The sequence below is a fragment of the Panulirus ornatus genome, chromosome 56, assembly GCF_036320965.1.
Source record: "Panulirus ornatus isolate Po-2019 chromosome 56, ASM3632096v1, whole genome shotgun sequence".
NCBI lineage: Eukaryota > Metazoa > Arthropoda > Malacostraca > Decapoda > Palinuridae > Panulirus > Panulirus ornatus.
Window position 1 is genome coordinate 5,340,700 of NC_092279.1, and position 21,826 is coordinate 5,362,525.

At 38.9% G+C, this 21,826-nt stretch overlaps 1 protein-coding gene across 3 annotated transcripts in view; it reads left to right on the top strand.

The window, feature by feature from the left end:
- The window catches only part of Dlg5 (Discs large 5), a 591,115-nt gene that overhangs the window by 392,835 nt on the left and 176,454 nt on the right, over positions 1-21,826 (top strand). For all 3 annotated transcript variants that reach the window (XM_071693695.1, XM_071693696.1, XM_071693697.1), the window contains 3 exons: positions 6,179-6,340; positions 13,097-13,186; positions 16,642-16,794. In XM_071693695.1, coding sequence (XP_071549796.1) covers positions 6,179-6,340; positions 13,097-13,186; positions 16,642-16,794 — 405 coding nt within the window. The remainder of the gene's footprint in view (positions 1-6,178; positions 6,341-13,096; positions 13,187-16,641; positions 16,795-21,826) is intronic.

Below are 21,826 nucleotides of genomic sequence, written 5' to 3' on the forward strand. Positions count from 1 at the left end.
AGTCTGTTGGGGATGAGAGAGCTTGGGAAGTGAGTCAGTTGTTGTTCGCTGATGATACAGCGCTGGTGGCTGATTCATGTGAGAAACTGCAGAAGCTGGTGACTGAGTTTGGTAAAGTGTGTGGAAGAAGAAAGTTAAGAGTAAATGTGAATAAGAGCAAGGTTATTAGGTACAGTAGGGTTGAGGGTCAAGTCAATTGGGAGGTGAGTTTGAATGGAGAAAAACTGGAGGAAGTGAAGTGTTTTAGATATCTGGGAGTGGATCTGGCAGCGGATGGAACCATGGAAGCGGAAGTGGATCATAGGGTGGGGGAGGGGGTGAAAATTCTGGGGGCCTTGAAGAATGTGTGGAAGTCGAGAACATTATCTCGGAAAGCAAAAATGGGTATGTTTGAAGGAATAGTGGTTCCAACAATGTTGTATGGTTGCGAGGCATGGGCTATGGATAGAGTTGTGCGCAGGAGGATGGATGTGCTGGAAATGAGATGTTTGAGGACAATGTGTGGTGTGAGGTGGTTTGATCGAGTGAGTAACGTAAGGGTAAGAGAGATGTGTGGAAATAAAAAGAGCGTGGTTGAGAGAGCAGAAGAGGGTGTTTTGAAGTGGTTTGGGCACATGGAGAGAATGAGTGAGGAAAGATTGACCAAGAGGATATATGTGTCGGAGGTGGAGGGAACGAGGAGAAGAGGGAGACCAAATTGGAGGTGGAAAGATGGAGTGAAAAAGATTTTGTGTGATCGGGGCCTGAACATGCAGGAGGGTGAAATGAGGGCAAGGAATAGAGTGAATTGGAGCGATGTGGTATACCGGGGTTGACGTGCTGTCAGTGGATTGAATCAAGGCATGTGAAGCGTCTGGGGTAAACCATGGAAAGCTGTGTAGGTATGTATATTTGCGTGTGTGGATGTATGTATATACATGTGTATGGGGGGGGGTTGGGCCATTTCTTTCGTCTGTTTCCTTGCGCTACCTCGCAAACGCGGGAGACCGACAAAGTATAAAAAAAAATATATATATATATATATATATATATATATATGTATCCCTGGGGATAGGGGAGAAAGAATACTTCCCACGTATTCCCTGCGTGTCGTAGAAGGCGACTAAAAGGGAAGGGAGCGGGGGGCTGGAAATCCTCCCCTCTCATTTTTTTTTTTTTTCCAAAAGAAGGAACAGAGAAGGGGGTCAGGTGAGGATATTCCCTCAAAGGCCCAGTCCTCATCCTCTGTTCTTAACGCTACCTCGCTAATGCGGGAAATGGCGAATAGTATGAAAGAAAAGAAAGAAAAAATTATTATTATTACTATTATTATTATTATTATTATTATTATTATTTATTATTCTTTTTATTATACTTTGTCGCTGTCTCCCGCGTTTGCGAGGTAGCGCAAGGAAACAAACGAAAGAAATGGCCCAACCCCCCCCCATACACATGTATATACATACGTCCACACACGCAAATATACATACCTACACAGCTTTCCATGGTTTACCCCAGACGCTTCACATGCCTTGCTTCAATCCACTGACAGCACGTCAACCCCGGTATACCACATCGCTCCAATTCACTCTATTCCTTGCCCTCCTTTCACCCTCCTGCATGTTCAGGCCCCGATCACACAAAATCTTTTTCACTCCATCTTTCCACCTCCAATTTGGTCTCCCTCTTCTCCTTGTTCCCTCCACCTCCGACACATATATCCTCTTGGTCAATCTTTCCTCACTCATCCTCTCCATGTGCCCAAACCACTTCAAAACACCCTCTTCTGCTCTCTCGACCACGCTCTTTTTATTTCCACACATCTCTCTTACCCTTACGTTACTCACTCGATCAAACCACCTCACACCACACATTGTCCTCAAACATCTCATTTCCAGCACATCCATCCTCCTGCGCACAACTCTATCCATAGCCCACACCTCGCAACCATACAACATTGTTGGAACCACTATTCCTTCAAACATACCCATTTTTGCTTTCCGAGATAATGTTCTCGACTTCCACACATTCTTCAAGGCCCCCAGGATTTTCGCCCCCTCCCCCACCCTATGATCCACTTCCGCTTCCATGGTTCCGTCCGCTGCCAGATCCACTCCCAGATATCTAAAACACTTCACTTCCTCCAGTTTTTCTCCATTCAAACTCACCTCCCAATTGACTTGACCCTCAACCCTACTGTACCTAATAACCTTGCTCTTATTCACATTTACTCTTAACTTTCTTCTTCCACACACTTTTCCAAACTCAGTCACCAGCTTCTGCAGTTTCACACATGAATCAGCCACCAGCGCTGTATCATCAGCGAACAACAACTGACTCACTTCCCAAGCTCTCTCATCCCCAACAGACTTCATACTTGCCCCTCTTTCCAAAACTCTTGCATTTACCTCCCTAACAACCCCATCCATAAACAAATTAAACAACCATGGAGACATCACACACCCCTGCCGCAAACCTACATTCACTGAGAACTAATCACTTTCCTCTCTTCCTACACGTACACATGCCTTACATCCTCGATAAAAACTTTTCACTGCTTCTAACAACTTGCCTCCCACACCATATATTCTTAATACCTTCCACAGAGCATCTCTATCAACTCTATCATATGCCTTCTCCAGATCCATAAATGCTACATACAAATCCATTTGCTTTTCTAAGTATTTCTCACATACATTCTTCAAAGCAAACACCTGATCCACACATCCTCTACCACTTCTGAAACCACACTGCTCTTCCCCAATCTGATGCTCTGTACATGCCTTCACCCTCTCAATCAATACCCTCCCATATAATTTACCAGGAATACTCAACAAACTTATACCTCTGTAATTTGAGCACTCACTCTTATCCCCTTTGCCTTTGTACAATGGCACTATGCACGCATTCCGCCAATCCTGTCTAATGTTCTTGCCTACTACTTCTATTCATTGCACTTACCACTTGGCAAAAGCAGGGCTAGTGCATAGTGCTCGCCTTAGAAAAATAAAAGTTAATTGTGCGAGTTAAGTGTTATATGTGACAAGTAGATGTTGTATGTTTGTGGACAGAATGCCAGCAGTCCATGTGTGGGTGAGGCAGAAAGAAAAGACAGCTACCTGGGTCAAAGGAATGTAACTTAACATCCACTAAAGTGCTGACTCACTATGCAGCTGTCACTAACCCTCCCAGTTCCCAGGAGAGTAATACCAGTAATTTACTTCCTTCGTTGGTGGCTGCCTACCAAATGCCACTTACTTTGTATATATATTCACTAATACAGGCGATAGTACTATGTATGAGTAGTAGGTGGTGTAAAATCAGTGTAGAGCACTAGAGGTTGGCATGAGGAGCTTGTCATTGCAATGATGGTGGTCCACATTTTAGAAGCCAACTTTAGAAATGTAAAGTTTGTAATTTCACCCTTCAAACATAACTTATACTGCAGTTGAGATGATAATAATATATTTCCTGGTCCACTTTAGCATACATGTATTTCCTGGTTAATTTTTACTGTAGTTGTTATAGTACTACTTTAATGAATTTTCTGGTCCACTTTTCCACTTATGTATTTTCTGGTTCAATTTAGTACTTTTGAGGGAGATGTTGTTGTTATCCCTGGGGATAGGGGAGAAAGAATACTTCCCACATATTCCCTGCGTGTTGTAGAAGGCGACTAAAAGGGAAGGGAGGGGGGCTGGAAATCCTCCCCGCTCGTTTTTAGTTTTCCTAAAGAAGAACAGAGGAAGGGGCCAAGTGAGGATATTCCCTCAAAGGCTCAGACCTCTGTTCTTAACACTACCTCGCTAATGCGGGAAATGGCGAATAGTATGAAAAAAAAATTATTATTATCATTATTATTATTGTTATATTTCTGTCTATCCCTGATGCCCTTTTTGTCTGGCAACTCCCATCAAGGGGGTGGCCTCAGAAAAAAATCTGTGCTTACATGCCTACCTCACATATACCATTTCACACATTCTTTCACCTTTTCTCTCACACCAGAACTCTTCCAATCAATTTTCCCCTATGTCACACCTACCCCTTGAATCATAGTACCATATATTCTCCTTGTAAACTCCAAGTCTTGCATTCTTTCCACTTGCCCAAATGATCTCAAAGTATTACATTTTACCCATTCTACCAATCCACAGTTCATTCCCTTTGCATTCTCTGCCATACCACATATCTCATACACCTCCTCATTTGTTTTTTTATTCCATCTAGTCATACTACACGCTCCTTTCAGATACCTCATTTCTACAGCCTGGATTCTTGATCTTTGTGACTTTTTCCATGTTCATATTTCTGCTGCATATGTCTGTGTTCTTGTAACATTCTTACACCTCTACCCTTCATTAAGCTATTAAGGAACCCATTGAGTCTTCTACCCTGTAATGCTCTCTCCCTTATCTCTCCTTTCGTATTGCCGAACTTTCTCATTATTATTATTATCATTGTCATCATCTCTCTGGGAATAAAGGACACTATATATGTATTTTTTGGGGTATTAGAATGTGATTTAAGATGGGACAGGGGCTGGAAATCCTACCCACCTTTATATCCTTTCTGAAAGGGGGAACAGAGGAAGAGGCTAAGAGGGGATTTTTCCCAGAAAACTCAATCATTTGTTTCAGAAACCACCTTCTTTAGGCAGAAAACTTAAGAAGAATGGATAGTGAAATTGTTATTGTTGCTTTTCCTTTTTTCAGAAGTAGTATTAGGGGTAGTATTACAGTGGTCCATAGCTTACCATAGTATTACCAACTGTTATTCCGAATATCTATCTATCTGTCTGTCTATATATCTCATGCCTGTTCCAACTGCAGTTTGAAGTTTTGAGTATCAGCATTATATTTTCTGCCATCGGGCAAGTATCGCGGCATCCATGGGCTACCTCTAGCCAAGCCTGGTAGAATCCAGCACAGTGGTGGTTTGAAGATGCTCAGAGCAATGTATGAGTAGAATAACCATATCATACATATTTCTTCACATCCACTCTACCTGCATCATTCTGTATCACCAAACTCTCATCAAGTGTGGAACTCCATATGTGATTTCATTTTCTTCGCTTCCACTCTCCCAGCATCATTCTCTCTCACTGCACTCTCATCAAGTGTGGAACTCCATAAGTGATTTCACTGTAATACAAACTTTTGATGACTACTTTACTATTTTGTGCCCATCCATTTAGCATAAAGCATAAGCCGAAAACTAGAGATGCAAGTGGTGCTACCCTAGGGAGGGGAAGGAAAGTAGCATCTTCGGAGAAAAAAAGGGGATGTATTTGATCAACTTGCATGAGAAAGTGAAGCATATGTTCGGTGGCATTTTAGTGTTATTGAGTCAGTGTTAACCATAAAGAAAGTTTAGGCAGCCTTTTATATGGTATGGCTGGCTGGCTGGCTGCTTTGTGGGGAGTACATTGACCAAGTGCATGGCATCAGTAGTCATGCACCACCATCATATTGTACATTATTATTTCTCTATTACTTTTCTGTGAAGGTTTCTTACATCATTTCTTTATAGTTTTGCAATGCAGACGTTTGATTTCTGAAGTATAACATGCTGATTTCCATGAAGTATTTATAATAGGACATAAGATATGTCTCTCAAGGGTCACTCCTCCAAACTCCATATTTCCCATCTGAAGATATTTCTCTCAAGGGTTGCCCCTAGCACCCTATTTACCTTGTTTTACACCTTTCCATCCACAGTTTTACCAGCCATGGGTTGTACAGGAACATAACCTCTATAGTTGCCAAGAAACCTCTGTATTCATCATTTTTATTATTGAATTTTAACATTATTTTTACTATTAATATATCTCTTTGCACAGGGAAGAAAGAACATTGCCTGTGTATCTTCTATGTGTCATAGAAGGTGAGATAGGCAGGGGCAGATGGTTGGAAATCTTCCCTTTAGAATTAGTTTTTTAAAGCAGGGGACAGAAGGAGGCAAGTCAGGATTTTTTCTTGAGGGACCAGTAAACTGTTCCTGATGCCACCTTGTTGAGATGGGAATAGGCAAACAGGTTTGAAAAAATTATTATGAGTAATGTTGTTGTAGTTTTTTCTTTTCCTCTTTTTGTTCTTCTTCATATTATTGTATTGTTTTTATTATTATTATCATTATTATTTATTTATTATTATTAATTCAATTATTGATATCATCATCATCATTACTTTTGTTGTGATAGGAAGAGGTGTCTCGCTTGAAGAAACAATATGAAGAAGTTGTGCGAGAATATAATGAAGCAGTTCGGGAGAAGAATTGTTTGAAGCAGCAGTGCACAAAAGCTATTACAGAGTGGGATTCTGCCCTCAGGGAAAAAAATAAATTACAAGAAGAGCTGCTCAAGGTAAGCTGTAAAAACCAAATGCCGATGAGTTTCACAAAGTACATGCACAGTATACCTCTTAGTAATGATATATATTAAACACCAGTTCAGTTTTTGTGGTTTTATATTAGTCATGATACATCCAAATTATTTTTAACTTTCTTTTATGGAGATGTTAAGTTTGACCCCAATTTTCAAATGCATTTTGGTTTGATTCATTAAATGGACAATAATGTAGGCCTATGATTACTGATTTTAGATGTGGGGAAGAGGATATGTGGATCAGGTGTTTGTTTGGAAGAATTTGTGTGAGAATACTTATAGAGAAGGTTTTATATGTGGCATTTATGGATCTAGAAATGAGTGGTTCCAGGTGAGCTTCGGCCTGTGGAAGGGCTGTGTGGAGTCATCAAGGTTCTTTAATCTGTTTATGGATAGGGCAGTGGGGGTAATCAATGTAACAGTTTTAGGGAGAGGAGTAGGTATGCAGTTTGTCAGGGATGGGAGAGCTTGGGAGGTGAGTCACTTCCCATTTGTTGATGCGACGGAGCTGATAGCAGATTCAAGTGTGGAAATGTAAAAGTTGAGAGTTAATGTGAATAAAAGAAAAGTTATTAGGTTTAACAGTTCAAAGAGAAAGGTTATTTGGGATTAACTTGAATGGAAAGAACCAAGAGGATGTGATATGATTTAAATACCCAAGAGAGGAGATGGCAGTGAATGGAACCATGGGAGCCAAAACGAGCCCAGGATAAGTGAGGCAAAAGTCTTTGATTGCCTAGAGGAATGTGTCAAAAGAAAAGTCACTATCTTCAAGGATGAAAATGGGTATATTTGATTGTATAGTGGTTGAGAGCAGAAGAGGGTGTGTTGAAATGGTTTGGACACATGGAGAGAATGAGTGAGAAAAGATTGACAAAGAGGATATATGTGTCAGAGGTGGAGGGAACAAGGAGAGGCAGGAGACCAAATTGGAGGTGGAAGGATGGAGTGAAAAAGATTTTGAGCGATTGGGGCCTGAACATAAAGGAGGGTGAAAGGCGTGCAAGGAATAGAATGAATTGGAACGATGTGGTATTTTGGGGTCGATGTGCTGTCAATGGATAATGAATATATAAATGGATAATGAATATATAAATATTGATTGTATAGTAGTGCCAGTGGTGTTGTATGGATTTGAAATGTGGGCTGTAGATAAGTATGTACTGGATTAATTTGTTGGGAATGAAATGTGTAAGGACAGTATATGGTGTAGGAGGGTTGAATGAATAAGAAATAATAGAACAAAGAGAGAGGTGTGGTGATAAGAAGAGTATAGTTGAGAAAGTTAAAAACGATATGATCAAATTGTTTGGACATATGGAGAGAATGAATGAGGAGAGGTTGACAAAAAGGGTATTTCTGTCAGAAGTGAAGGGGAAAAGAAGGGGCAAACAGATTTTGAGGTGGAAGAATGGAATACAAATGTTATGAGCACTCATGGCCTGAACATGAGTGGGGATGTAAGATGTGTACAGGATAGAGTGAATAGGAGTAATGTGGTATATAGGGAGTGATGTGCTGTCGTTGGGCATATGATGCAGTCAGAGGAAACAATGGAAAGGTATGTGGGGCCTGATTGTGGGTAGCGGATGTGATTTTGGTGAATTACACATGAAAGCTGTAGAATTGATGTGAATGAATGAGGCTTTCTTTTTTCCTTTATAAAAAATCAAGATGTAAACAATAATTGGTTTGCTAAATTGTATTTTTCACTTTCTTTTGAAAAGTTGTTGTCAGAAGTTGTTATCTAATGCAATTGCTGATAATCATCTACACATTTAGAAAAATATGATAGAACATGGCTCATACCTGTCTTTCTTTTATTCGGAATCATTCAACATATGAAAATTAGAATGATATTGAAAATTCTATTTTTCTTATTTTTTTTGTACAGATATCTTCAGAAGATAATTACCTAATGCATGAGTGAATTACTTAAATAACCATCAGTTTAATTAGAAAAACATGCTAGGAAATAACAAAAGAAGATGGTATGTAAAAATCCCAAGATTTACTAAAATTAGGTAAGATGTATTAGAATGAGCTGTGGTTTTGGTGCATTATTACATGACAGCTAGAGACTGAGTGTGAACGAATGTGGCCTTTGTTGTCTTTTCCTAGCACTACCTCACACACATGAGGGGGGAGGGGGTTTTTATTTCATGTGTGGCAGGGTGGCGATGGGAATGAATAAAGGCAGACAGTATGAATTATGTACATGTGTATATATGTATATGTCCGTGTGTGTATATATATTTATACGTCGAGATGTATAGGTATGTATATTGGCGTGTGTAGACATGTATGTATATACATGTGTATGTGGGTGGGTTGGGCCATTCTTTTGTCTGTTTCCTTGCGCTACCTCGCTAACGCGGGAGACAGCGACAAAGCAAAATAGATAAGTAAATAAAATCTTAGAATGAAGCAGTGCATGCCATCCATATTTTGATTTGTGTTCAAGTGAAAAAAAATTATAATCAGTCAAAATACATTTTAAACACCAATAAATCAAGAGAGAAAAATATTTCTCGTATGAATGGAAAGACATCTTATAACAATGATAAAGCTATGAAGAAACAAGTGATATAGCTCTGGACTTATTCAGGGAAAAATTAAAAACTTGTAGTGGGAGTGTATAAGTAAGATACCTTATTGTTGTTATGCACTTCTCCTCCACAATTTGATAGATGCTGACAAGCTTACGGAAGAAAATGTTGGCAATGATGTGGAGATACTCTCTTAGATGCATGTAATTATTTTCAGACTCACTGCACCCCATCTTACTGTGCATGGAATTTTTGAAAGCCTTGGAGTGTATACAGCACACTCACATCCAATTGACAGAGGCAGTCTGTACTATATATAGCACATTAGAAGTGAATGGGTTGAAATGATTGCTGCAGATGGAATAGAGTTCTGCTAACTGTAATGAATCCAATGAGATGATTCATGCCATTATTGATAGGCTAATTTTTTCATGTCTCAAGAATTTTGTATCTGGCTCACTTTTGGTTTTAATTGTTCTCTTTCTTCAGAAACTAGAGTAGGAGGCTGTTAATGTAAGGATTTCTAATTTAGGTAAAGTCAAATAAGGATTGTGAAAATATACAACTAAGAATATGTCAAGCATAGTAGGTTAATTAGAGTGCTTATACAAATTCATTTTCAGTGCATGCTTGGCAAGGAGAGTTCAGGGTAAGCTGATTCTGTGTAATGATAGACGTTTTCTACACAAATGACATTTGCTTATGTTGTGTCCCATATCCTGAGGGAAAGAGTGGAGAAAATACTGCCTTTGTATCTTGCGTGTATTATAGAATGTGTCTTAAATGGGCAAGAGTAGAGAATCAGAAACCCTCCCTTTCTTGTATTTAAGATTTTGAAATTAGAAGCAGAGGGATCCTAGTGTAGAGTGTTCAATTACCTGGAAGGCTCAAGCTGGGCCATATCAATATGCCTAGATGAAAGCAAGTTGAGAAGACAAAAGTTAGGTGGTATATTTGGGTAGAGGAATATGATGTTCTGATTGAAGCCTAAGGGAAAGGGGTAAGAAAGGTTTAGGAATGTATGAGAGATAAAGTCTAGGGTTAGTGTAAGGGCAGAAGCAAAGAAGAGGGGTGGCTATTCTCCTGAAGTAAGAATTATAGGAATGTGCTAAAGATCATAAGGAAGTGAGTTTCGCATTGATGTGGGTGAAAATGGAAGTAGGTTACAATAGGTGGGTGATTGTCAGCATTTATGCACTTGATAGTAAAAAGAGTGAGGAAGAGAGGCAAGTGTTTTAAGGAGTTCTGTCACTCAATCAATAATTTTGATGCAAGGGATTGAGTATTAGTGAAGGATTTGTTAGCAAGAATGGATGATGTGACAGTTGAGGATATAGTTAGAGGGCTTGGGTTATCTGTTGTTAATTAGAAATGAACAGCTTGTGGAATGTGGAATAGTGTGCTGGTAAAGGAGTAGTGCTTAGGAATACTTGGTTTAAAAAGATGTGTATATAAAAGTATTCATGTGGGTGAATGAAGCTGAGGCTCAACAGCCATCATTGGATTATGTACTACTCGATCAACATGCATAAATAATTGATTGTTGCATGTTACTGTGCTAACAGAGGCAGTTGGTGGTATGTCTGATTACTTTTTATTAGAGATGAGTGTGTAAGTTTGTTATAGTTGTAGGGGAAGAAGAGGTGACATGGATGGGAAGAGGTTGGTGAAAATGAGAGCTTAGAAAAGAGACATTTGTGCGGAAATACCTAGAGAGGTTTGGTAAAAGGTGACATGTGTGAGAATAGATGAAACTTAGGAAGTCAGCAAGGAATGGAAGGTATTTAGGGTACCATTGCATACATATGTGAGTGAAGTGTGTAACATATAGAAAGGGTAAACCTTTGAGAAAGGGTAGTGAATTGTGGAATGAGGAAGTTAAGTTTCTGGTTAAAGAGAAAGGAGAGGTTTATGAATGATATCTATGCAAGGAAGGAGTGTGAGTGATTAGGGGATGTGCAGTCAGTAGCAGAAGGTTTATAGGAAGATGTAGGGGTATATAAAGAGGGCATATGAGAGATGAGGTGAGAGATTATCAGCAAACTTTAGAGAGAATAAGAGAATGATTTGAAAGATGATTAGCATTAGGAGTATTAGGGGAACATGAGAATGAATTGGAGCATGAATGATGGGAGCAGATTGGAAATTGGTAACAGGCAAAGAAGAGGTGAAAAGATGAAGACAGTATTCTGAAGGACTGTTGAATATGTTTGATGATAGGATGGCAGAAGTCAGTTGTTTGGTACATGAAGGTATATGGAGCAAGAATTATGGTAGATTGTTTGGTGAAAAGCTCCAAGGTGATGAAAGTTTTACGTGAGATCAAGTGTGGTAAAGTGGCTAGAATGAATGGGATTGGATTTATATTTCCTGAGGGAGTGACATCGTTATTAATTAGTTAGTATGTTTTTCAGTGCATGTATGGCTTAGGGTCAGGTGCCTGAGGACTAGCAGAATACTATTACAGGAGTGAAGTCTGTTAAGTATACCTGTTGAGTTGTATGGGAGAGTGATGATTAAGGGGGCAGTTGCATGCACAGAGCATCAGATTGAGAAGGAGCAATGTTGCTTTATGATTGGTAGATGTGTGGATCAGATGTTTACTGTGAAGAATTTGGATGACTAATAATTTCAGAATGAGAGGGATTATTATGCTGCTTTTTTTTTTCACCTGGAGAAACTGTGTAATAAGATTAATAGAGATGCCTTGAAGGTGCTGTGAACATAATGAGTGGGAGGAAAGTTGACAGAAACAGTGATGAGTTTTTATCGAGAGAAAGGCATGTGTATGAGCAGGATGGGAGAAAGGCGAATGGTACCAAGTGAATGTGGGTCTGTGTCAAGGTTGTTTGATGTCATGGTGGCTCTTTGATCTGCTTATGGATGGACAGGTGAGGGTTTTTGAGATTGGGTTCATTCTGGAGAGTACTATGTGTATGGGACACCTGGGATATGAGTCAGTTGATGTTTGCAGATGGCACGCTCAAGTGTGAAACTTCAGCTGCTGGTGTCTGAGTTTAAATGTTTATGAAAAGAAGAAATGGAAAGTTAATGTGAAAAAAGTAAATGTATTAGGTTTAGCAGGAGGTTGAGACAGGATGGTATGAGTGTGAATTTGAGTTGGGCGAATGCGGAGGAAATGGAATGTTTTAGATACCTGGAAATGGAAATGGCAGTGGATAGAATTATGGAATCTGAAGTAAAACATAGGGTGGATGGGGGAGGAGCTTCCTTGGTTAGATTGAAGTGTTTAGGATGAGAGGCCTTTTTTTTTTTTTTTTTTTTTTTAAGTGCAAAGATGGGTATGTGTGGTGGTATTGTAACCATGTCAGTGTTATATGGGTGTTAGTCTTGAGCCCTTGATACAAAAGAATGAAAGAGAGTGAATGTGTTGGAAATGAAGACAATATATGGTGTGAGGAGGACTGATTTTGCAAGGAATGCCAATGTAAGAGAAAGATGTAATGAGCTGGGTATGAATGAGAGAGCTTAGCAGGGTGTGCTGAAATGGCTGGACATATGGTAAAGATGAGTGAAGAGAGACAAACAAAAAGGTTAAGCATTTCAGAAGTGGAGGGAGGAAGGGGAATGGGGAGACTGAGGAGATGGAATGGTGGAATGAGAAAGGCTTTGAGGCACTGAGGCTTGAACATGCTGTGTAGTGTGAAACAAGCATGAGACAGGAATTTGGAGTAGTGCAGTATACAGTGGGAGACATGCTGTCAATGGAGTAAACCAGGGCATATCAAGTGGTCAGGAGAAACCATGAAAAGTTCTGTGGGCCTTTGGCTGTGAATAGGGGGCTTTGGTTTTGGTGTAAAACACATGTCGGCTGGAGAGTGGATGCCAACAAATGAGGCCATTGTTCATCATTTTCCAAAAAAAAGTATGCCAGTAACTGGTGTTGTATTTTTGGTGGTGATGAGACAGCTTTATATGATTGTATGGAAAGTTGTTCATGCTTATTTGTGTCTAGCAGAGCACTGGACAAAGGTTTTGAGGTAAAAATCAATGTATTTGAACTAAAATTCCTTTACTGAGAAAATATGTGAATCTGTGAAGGAAGATCTTCCATTCATTATTTATTTGTTTGACTTATTTCATTACCATTATTTACTTTTGGAGAAGTGATTTACAGCATCACTTTTATATTTACTCTTAGAGCAATTTTTACTTTTATTCTTAGATACGTGAGAAGTATGATGAGATGATGAAGGAAATGAACACCCACCTGATTCAGAGACAGCATCTAAATAAAGATCTGAAAAGATTACAAGTAAGTTATCTCAACCCATAGAGTGAATTGCTATTTTACGTTTTGAAAAGTCACGTTTACTTTGAAATCCTTTGTTTATGTTATATGATAGTTTTTACTTAACAAAAGAAAATGATGTGGAAAAGAGAAGTTGAACTTGTATAAATTGTAGATGTTGTAAGGAAAACTGGAAGGTATTTTTAGAACTGAGGAAGAAGAAGGGGAGACTATAGTGAGATGGAAAGACAGTATGTGGTTAAATTTTTGGGAAAGGTGAAGGTATGAGGTGGTGTTTGGAATGATGTATGGGAAAGGGATGCTTCAGAGACTGAGATGCTTCTAGCTGTGCTTTACTGTATAGGGGCATGACTGGTATGGAGTCCTGTGTCCCTTTATCTGCTACATCCCTCCTCCTGGCCATGATTTGATTATTTCCGCTCTGATGTCTTTCGCATAAGGAACAGCATATTGGACCTGAAACTTTTGCATAACCCAGAATTCTGCTATGCTTTCATTTTCACTCAGAATTGCTGCTGAGCTGTTCTTTGTAAAGACAGGCATACTTTTAGTAAAAGAAAGGGTGTTCTGATTTGACTTCTGATGATTGATATTTTTGTTCTTTAACCAAAACCATACCTAATGACTTCTATAATTCAACCTTTCCCCTCCCTTGTGGCCCGATTAGTCTAGAATTAACTGTCCAAGTGATAAAGCCTTTTTTGGTATGTTGATCTTTAACTCTACTTTGGATGATTCTGCATTTAGTTCTCCTTCCCATTTCCCCCAAAAAAACTTATTCCCTCCATTATTTCTTCTACACACAGGGTCCTCTGAGAGCTTTTCCTAACTTCAGGTGGGCAAGGCATTTGGTATAGATGGCATATATCTTGAAGTCCCTCTGAGCTGTCTGATCTTTTGTTTTAGATGATAGAATGACCTCTGCAACAGTGAATGGGACTTGGAAGAATATCTTGCTTGAATGTGTCCATGGCTTTTTTGTATTTGAAAATGTGCCTGATATCCAGGGAAGCTGGGTTTGAGGAGATGAATCAGGATGATATAGTTGAACTACTGTGCACTCATTGGGAGGGTCTAAAGAATGAAGACCTGATGCAGTTGGAGGAACAAAAAGCATGAGTGCAGGAGAAAGATACTGGGAACTCAAGACCATGCTCAAAACAGTTTACAGTGAAATGGCTCAGAAATTTGCATCCACCACAAACATATCCTATACATTTTGTGGAAAGGCGACCCCAATATGGAGCCAAGCATTATAACTGCTACTGTATAATTGAGGGTGCCCTTTATTTCTATACAGAGCTTTACCAGAAGAAAAAAGCTGTCCTGATCTCTCTTATTACCTTCTTCAAATGTATGAAAACCTCATCAACATAGCAAGAAACCCTGTGAGAAATGCTGGAATCTCCTTTACCAAGGAAATAGACTTTGCTAGCCATGCTTGAAGAAGGCCAGATATCAGATGAAGAACCAAGTTTAGCCTTATTGTCTCATTAACGTTTAGGATCTTTGCTCACACTTCTCAGTCCTTGATGAGCCCTACATACCACCAGTTTTAGTGGGTACAATACATAGATTTAGCTGTTTCCGATTGATTTATGTAGTTACTGTGTTGTTAGTATTTATGTAGTTGATTTATGCTTTTATCTATGTTATGTGTAGATTTTTTGGTATGTGTTTTTGATATCTCTTCTGCTAGGATTGAATGACAGAAAATAGTAAGGAACACATCCTCACTTCATTAACTTAGAAATATTGTTTCTGCTTATTCTTTATTAATTTACATTTAGGTTTTCAGGAATGCATATAAAGCATAGATAAAGGACAAGATGTTAATGCCAGTTTCTGGTTGATCCATCTCTTATTGAGCTATATGATTAGGTTTGTTTTAAAAGTTTCCTTGTTCACTTTGTTGATATTTCATATTTCATCCAGTGTTTTATTTCTATTCGAATTACAGAAATTTTATTAGTTTAAACACAGAATCACAGAATATACAACGAGTTGAATAAGCTGTAGTAAACTAAGCGTAATATATAGGGCTTTTGAGAGTGGTCTTTGGTTGCCTCAAAGTGGCCCCCAAGGCCAAGCTAGGAAGCTTAAAATTTTGCCCAGATTCTGAAGTAACTACATCCAAAGTTTGGGGGGCCTCTAGGTGCTACTATTCAGTCATGAAAGTAGCAAATATTTGAAAATTGTATAACATTTCTTGAGTGATAAGGGTAAGCCATAGCTCCTGAGGTGTTTTTGCATTTATGGCCTGGTCTTTTGGCCCTTTTTGCTGTATTTTCATAGTATTTTCACATGTGCACTCTGGAATTTTGTTCCTATTTATCCCGCAGTCACTTTGTCCTTGCCTCTCCATCCTGATTGTTTTACCCACTTTTTTTTTTTTTTTTTTTATTGTGGCAGCTCTTCATCTGAGTCCTCACTTTCACTGTAATCTGTGGCTTACATATGCTTACTGTCACATGGAGTTAGCCAGTGTGTGCCTGATCCTCTCATGTTTCAATTTTGCTAGTCATCTTCTCTCTGGAAAGAAATTAAGATTGGTCCCATAAAAACCTAAAACAACCAAAAGTCTTTGCTGAGGCAAATCTTAGTTTATGCTTGCTTTAGATGTACTCTAAAATCTCTTAAATGAATGGCAAAAGAAACAGATTTCATCCTAATTATACTCTATTATCATGGGGTATTTTGCTTCATGGTAGCAATCTACCAGGTACAACAAAAGGCTCAGTGCTGCTGTCTGTTGGTGACACAGTTTGCAAAATTATGTGTTAAAAAAAAAGAAAAGGCACAAACACAGGGATGAATCCAGTGGTGTGAAGAGTGTAGTAAATGTGAGGATGTAGTGAAGATAACCTTTGACCTGAAGGCTTGAGATTTTAAGGGCACAGTGAAGTTGGCCTTTAAAGTGAAGCTAGTTTTATTGGGTGTGTATTGAAGATAAGTCTGTTGGTAAATCCCTCCATATTTAACATGATGATTAGTTATAGTGCGAGAGGCATGTACTGCACTCAATTACGAATGTTGGTCTGTCTGGTTTTTAAATTTTTACTTTATATAGTGGGGGCAAGAGAGAGACTTAGAGGGCTCCAAAATTAAAACATTTGTGTAGTCCTTTTATCCATGTAATGTGTATGGCAATAGAGTTATAAAGTTAGGATTACCCTTTGAACATGAAAAGAGAAGTGAAGGGTAAATATCAGGAGAGTGATTAGCATTGCTGTGTGTTTGTAAAGTTAAGTGCTTTTGTGATGTAGCTCTATGTTTTATTGTTAGGCTTAGTTTTTGTAACAGTCACCTGTATCACTCACATACCATGCATTATGTTTCAGATAGATGTACAGTCAGGTTTGTATGCGTTATTTTATTTTATATTGATGGATATTACACCTACTGTATGCATTATTATTCCATAGATTTTAATAAACTAACAGGAAATTTTGACACAGGAGGAGAGAAATGCGGCCATGCAGGAGTACACCCTGGTAATGAGTGAACGTGACACTGTGCACAAGGAGATGGACAAGCTTCAGGAGGAGCTATCTCAGGCCAGTAAAAAAATCAAGTCAATTGAGCAGTCCACTAATGACTCAAGCAAAGAGGTGATTCTCATATCATTATGATTAAAAGATAATTAGTAGTAGTAAATGAAACTGTATATTTCAGATGAATGTGTTGGGTACATTACAGCCAATTTTGTGTGTAATGAGTTGTTTGATATACAAGTAGTCTTGTAATTTCCTGCTGGACTGTGGAGTCTAACTATATTGGACAGTTTGAGCTAGAAAGACATGAGAGACCATATTTGTCCAGGCAAAGCTATGCAATTATATAAAGAAGATGCCATGAGAAACTCAAAAATTTTAACTGAAGTGACGACCAAATATCCAAGAACAAACTTCCAGGGTTTGGCCCTTCATGAGAAATGTCTATTCAAATCAACATTTTAAGCCTTCTGCCAACAACAGCACCTGCTGATCTATTCCCCTTCGATGATTAGTCCACAATTCTAGAATCTCTCCACTTTTCACTCATTTTGCATGTTGGCCAGTCATTACACTTTGGTGTAATCTTCATGCCTTTTTGCCATAATTACTCTTCAGGCAAATCAGGTTAACATATTTTAATCAAAATGTATGGTATATATGTATTGTTTACTTAAAATTGTAAAACTAAGGATCCTTCTCTTATGATGTTAATAAGAACCACCTTTTGTAACAGATAATTAGTGAAAATCATATGGTAACTTTAACAAGTTAAAGCGGTGAAAAATCAAATTATTCTAGTGATTTCTCCTGGTTCAAATCTTTCTGTAGGCCACTGAGAAAATCTTTAGGATCCTCAGGGTTGGAAAACTCTAACTGGTTGCCTTCAGGTGAGGTAAAAACATGTATCCTTTCCCAACTACCTGAATAGTGCTAGCATATCTGGTCAGCAACCCATACTTGATGATGATGGCAGTCAGTATAGGTTAGTACTGACTGCTACTACATATTCATAATTCTTAAAATCCCAGCTATTTTCGGATAGTTTGTTCCAACCATTTTTTAAGGGGTACTTTTATCCTACCATGGATGAGCTTTCTTTTATGATTTAACAATGGTGTTACGTACTTGTGAGGCTAATTTTTTTGTGTGTGATTTACAATTTGTTGTTTTTTATATATTTGAAAGTGTTGCCATTAGCTTTGTTGACGGTGTAATTTGTTGGTTAACTACATACCATGGAATCCCTTTACAGGAGCAGTGCACAGAAGTAAAGAGTAGAGCAGGTTGCATCACAGTGACAGTACTGATTTGAACCCTGGGGTTGTGTCACCTAGGGTCAGACATTAGTTACTCAAGCCTTTGCTTTGTTGGATTTATTCACTTTATAACTGACATTTCAGTAAGCATTGGGCTCCCATAATCTGATCTTTAAGGAAGGGAGTTTCCTTTTTATATGCTGTGTTTCGCACAAGTGCTAGGAGTATTAGAAACAATTTGTGAACAAAGGACAAACCCTAAGCCAGTCTATTGAGTCTATTAGACCAAAGCATTCCCATGCCTAATTCATTGCTTCACAATGAGTAAAGGGATGTCACCAAGGGCAGTAAATCTTGGCAGGGCCAGAACTTTCCAAATAAAAAAGTTTTGGAAAAGCTTTATTTATGATTCTGTTTCTTTCTGAGTTGTTTTCGTTTCATTAGATCATCTTAATTTCCCCTGCATACTGATTATGGGGATTTTGAGATGGGAATCAATTTGAAAAGTGTTTTAGGCTCAGCACATGTAATAGAATAATGGCTTACTTTACATTTTCAACACTGATTCACCTGAAGAGTTGGATATCCCTTCTGGGGTTTTTGGTCTGTTCTTGAACTGCTCCAAATGTACCATGAGGACCTTGTTGAACAAAATCTTTCTGGAACCTTTGGTCATTGTTGAAGGATATGAGAAAAGAAGAGTTACCATTCTGAAATGTCTCTTCTGTTCCAGCGAGTAGACCAATGATATGTTGGTTGATCTTATTGATGGTGGCCAGCCCATTCAAGGTAGTAAAAGGCTTCTACTTAATATTCTACAATGAAATTAGTAAAGTACTAGAATAAGGAAGTACATGATGGGATTTAGTCCTTGTATTATCATACGACAAGGTCATTTGGTCATTTCATATTTCAGAGTCATTTTAGAGGTTATATTTATATTTTTTATACTTTGTCGCTGTCTCCCGCGTTAGCGAGGTAACGCAAGGAAACAGACAAAAGAATGGCCCAACCCACCCACATACACATGTATATACATACACGACCACACAAGGATAAATGGGTGTTTCTCCAGTGCCATGTTCCCACTAGCTTACTGATGATATGCGAGTTTGATTCCCATACTCATGTATCAGTCATGTTTTGTAAGTACATAAGGGGGAAGATCCACTCAGAGGGCTGAATGCAACCATAGTTATTACAAATGCAACCATAGTTATTACCTTTTTTATAGCTCCTAGGGTTTTCCATATGGGCCTACACCTGTAACTTTTGATTATTTCCTAAGGTTACCTGTTGGTCATATAATCACCTGACACTCCCACTCGGAATCAGATCTGAATTTTATGATGGTAGTGAAAGAAATAAAGGAATTTGAGAAATTATAGACAACAGATAATATAAATAAATTGATAAGCTTTTCTAGGGAGCTAGAATACATATTTCTGTATGGAAATAACTTTAAGGTTTTAAGTACCTTCCTTATGTCAAAAGTGCTGAAGAATCATTAGATTCTAGTAATTTAGAAATTGCACTAAACCACATTAATACAATCCCAGTATGCTATTTAAAGCAGAGAGTATTTTTGGTAAAAAAAAAAAAGATAAAGATTACCATATATTTATCAAAGATCTGGCATCCTATGGGAGTCGCACTTCAGAATAGGATGGTGCTTAATTCTTACTTCCTTCACCTGGAGTTCCTTCTATCTTTATGAGGCTCCTGCCATGTTGTTTGTATGATTTTAAGTGTATAGTCCCAGGATCCCTTTTATGAGATTCTGGCAGCTTCAAGGCTGCATTACAATCAGTAGCAGATAAAGGCTGGACTCCTTTGGATAAAAGAGTCCTTGGTGATATTTTACACCTCTTTATCTGTTGACAGTGCTACAACCTCACTGAAGGTGGCTTTTCACTTGCAGAATAACCTCATGGAGATGTAGTCTGGTATTACCTGCTGTGTTTGAATGTATAAATATTTTTTTTTTTTCTTTTTCCTCAATCCTCAGGCTCAGTCCTCTGTTCTTAATGCTACCTCGCTTATGTGGGAAATAATGAATATGTATGAAATTTTAGAGGTATAAGTTTGTTGAGTATTCCTGGTAAATTATATGGGAGGGTATTAATTGAGAGGGTGAAGGCATGTACAGAGCATCAGATTGGGGAAGAGCAGTGTGGTTTCAGAAGTGGTAGAGGATGTGTGGATCAGGTGTTTGCTTTGAAGAATGTATGTGAGAAATACTTAGAAAAGCAAATGGATTTGTATGTAGCATTTATGGATCTGGAGAAGGCATATGATAGAGTTGATAGAGATGCTCTGTGGAAGGTATTAAGAATATATGGTGTGGGAGGAAAGTTGTTAAAAGCAGTGAAAAGTTTTTATCGAGGATGTAAGGCATGTGTACGTGTAGGAAGAGAGGAAAGTGATTGGTTCTCAGTGAATGTAGGTTTGCGACAGGGGTGTGTGATGTCTCCATGGTTGTTTAATTTGTTTATGGATGGGGTTGTTAGGGAGGTAAATGCAAGAGTTTTGGAAAGAGGGGCAAGTATGAAGTCTGTTGGGGATGAGAGAGCTTGGGAAGTGAGTCAGTTGTTGTTCGCTGATGACACAGCGCTGGTGGCTGATTCATGTGTGAAACTGCAGAAGCTGGTGACTGAGTTTGGTAAAGTGTGTGAAAGAAGAAAGTTAAGAGTAAATGTGAATAAGAGCAAGGTTATTAGGTACAGTAGGGTTGAGGGTCAAGTCAATTGGGAGGTGAGTTTGAATGGAGAAAAACTGGAGGAAGTGAAGTGTTTTAGATATCTGGGAGTGGATCTGGCAGCGGATGGAACCATGGAAGCGGAAGTGGATCATAGGGTGGGGGAGGGGGCAAAAATTCTGGGGGCCTTGAAGAATGTGTGGAAGTCGAGAACATTATCTCCGAAAGCAAAAATGGGTATGTTTGAAGGAATAGTGGTTCCAACAATGTTGTATGGTTGCGAGGCGTGGGCTATGGATAGAGTTGTGCACAGGAGGATGGATGTGCTGGAAATGAGATGTTTGAGGACAATGTGTGGTGTGAGGTGGTTTGATCGAGTGAGTAACGTAAGGGTAAGAGAGATGTGTGGAAATAAAAAGAGCGTGGTTGAGAGAGCAGAAGAGGGTGTTTTGAAGTGGTTTGGGCACATGGAGAGGATGAGTGAGGAAAGATTGACCAAGAGGATATATGTGTCGGAGGTGGAGGGAACAAGGAGAAGAGGGAGACCAAATTGGAGGTGGAAAGATGGAGTGAAAAAGATTTTGTGTGATCGGGGCCTGAACATGCAGGAGGGTGAAAGGAGGGCAAGGAATAGAGTGAATTGGAGCGATGTGGTATACCGGGGCTGACGTGCTGTCAGTGGATTGAATCAAGGCAGGTGAAGCGTCTATGGTAAACCATGGAAAGCTGTGTAGGTATGTATATTTGCGTGTGTGGACGTGTGTATATACATGTGTATGTGGGGGGGGGTTGGGCCATTTCTTTCGTCTGTTTCCTTGCGCTACCTCGCAAACGCGGGAGACAGCGACAAAGTATAAAAAAAAAGAAAAAAAAAATGAAATTTTATTATTATTATTAGTGTTGGGTGATTTGAATGCAAAGGTGAGTAATGTGGCAGTTGAGGGAATAATTGGTATACATGGGGTGTTCAGTGTTGTAAATGGAAATGGTGAAGAGCTTGTAGATTTATGTGCTGAAAAAGGACTGATGATTGGGAATACCTGGTTTAAAAAGCGAGGTATACATAAGTATACTTATGTAAGTAGGAGAGATGGCCAGAGAGCGTTATTGGATTACGTGTTAATTGACAGGCGCGCGAAAGAGAGACTTTTGGATGTTAATGTGCTGAGAGGTGCAACTGGAGGGATGTCTG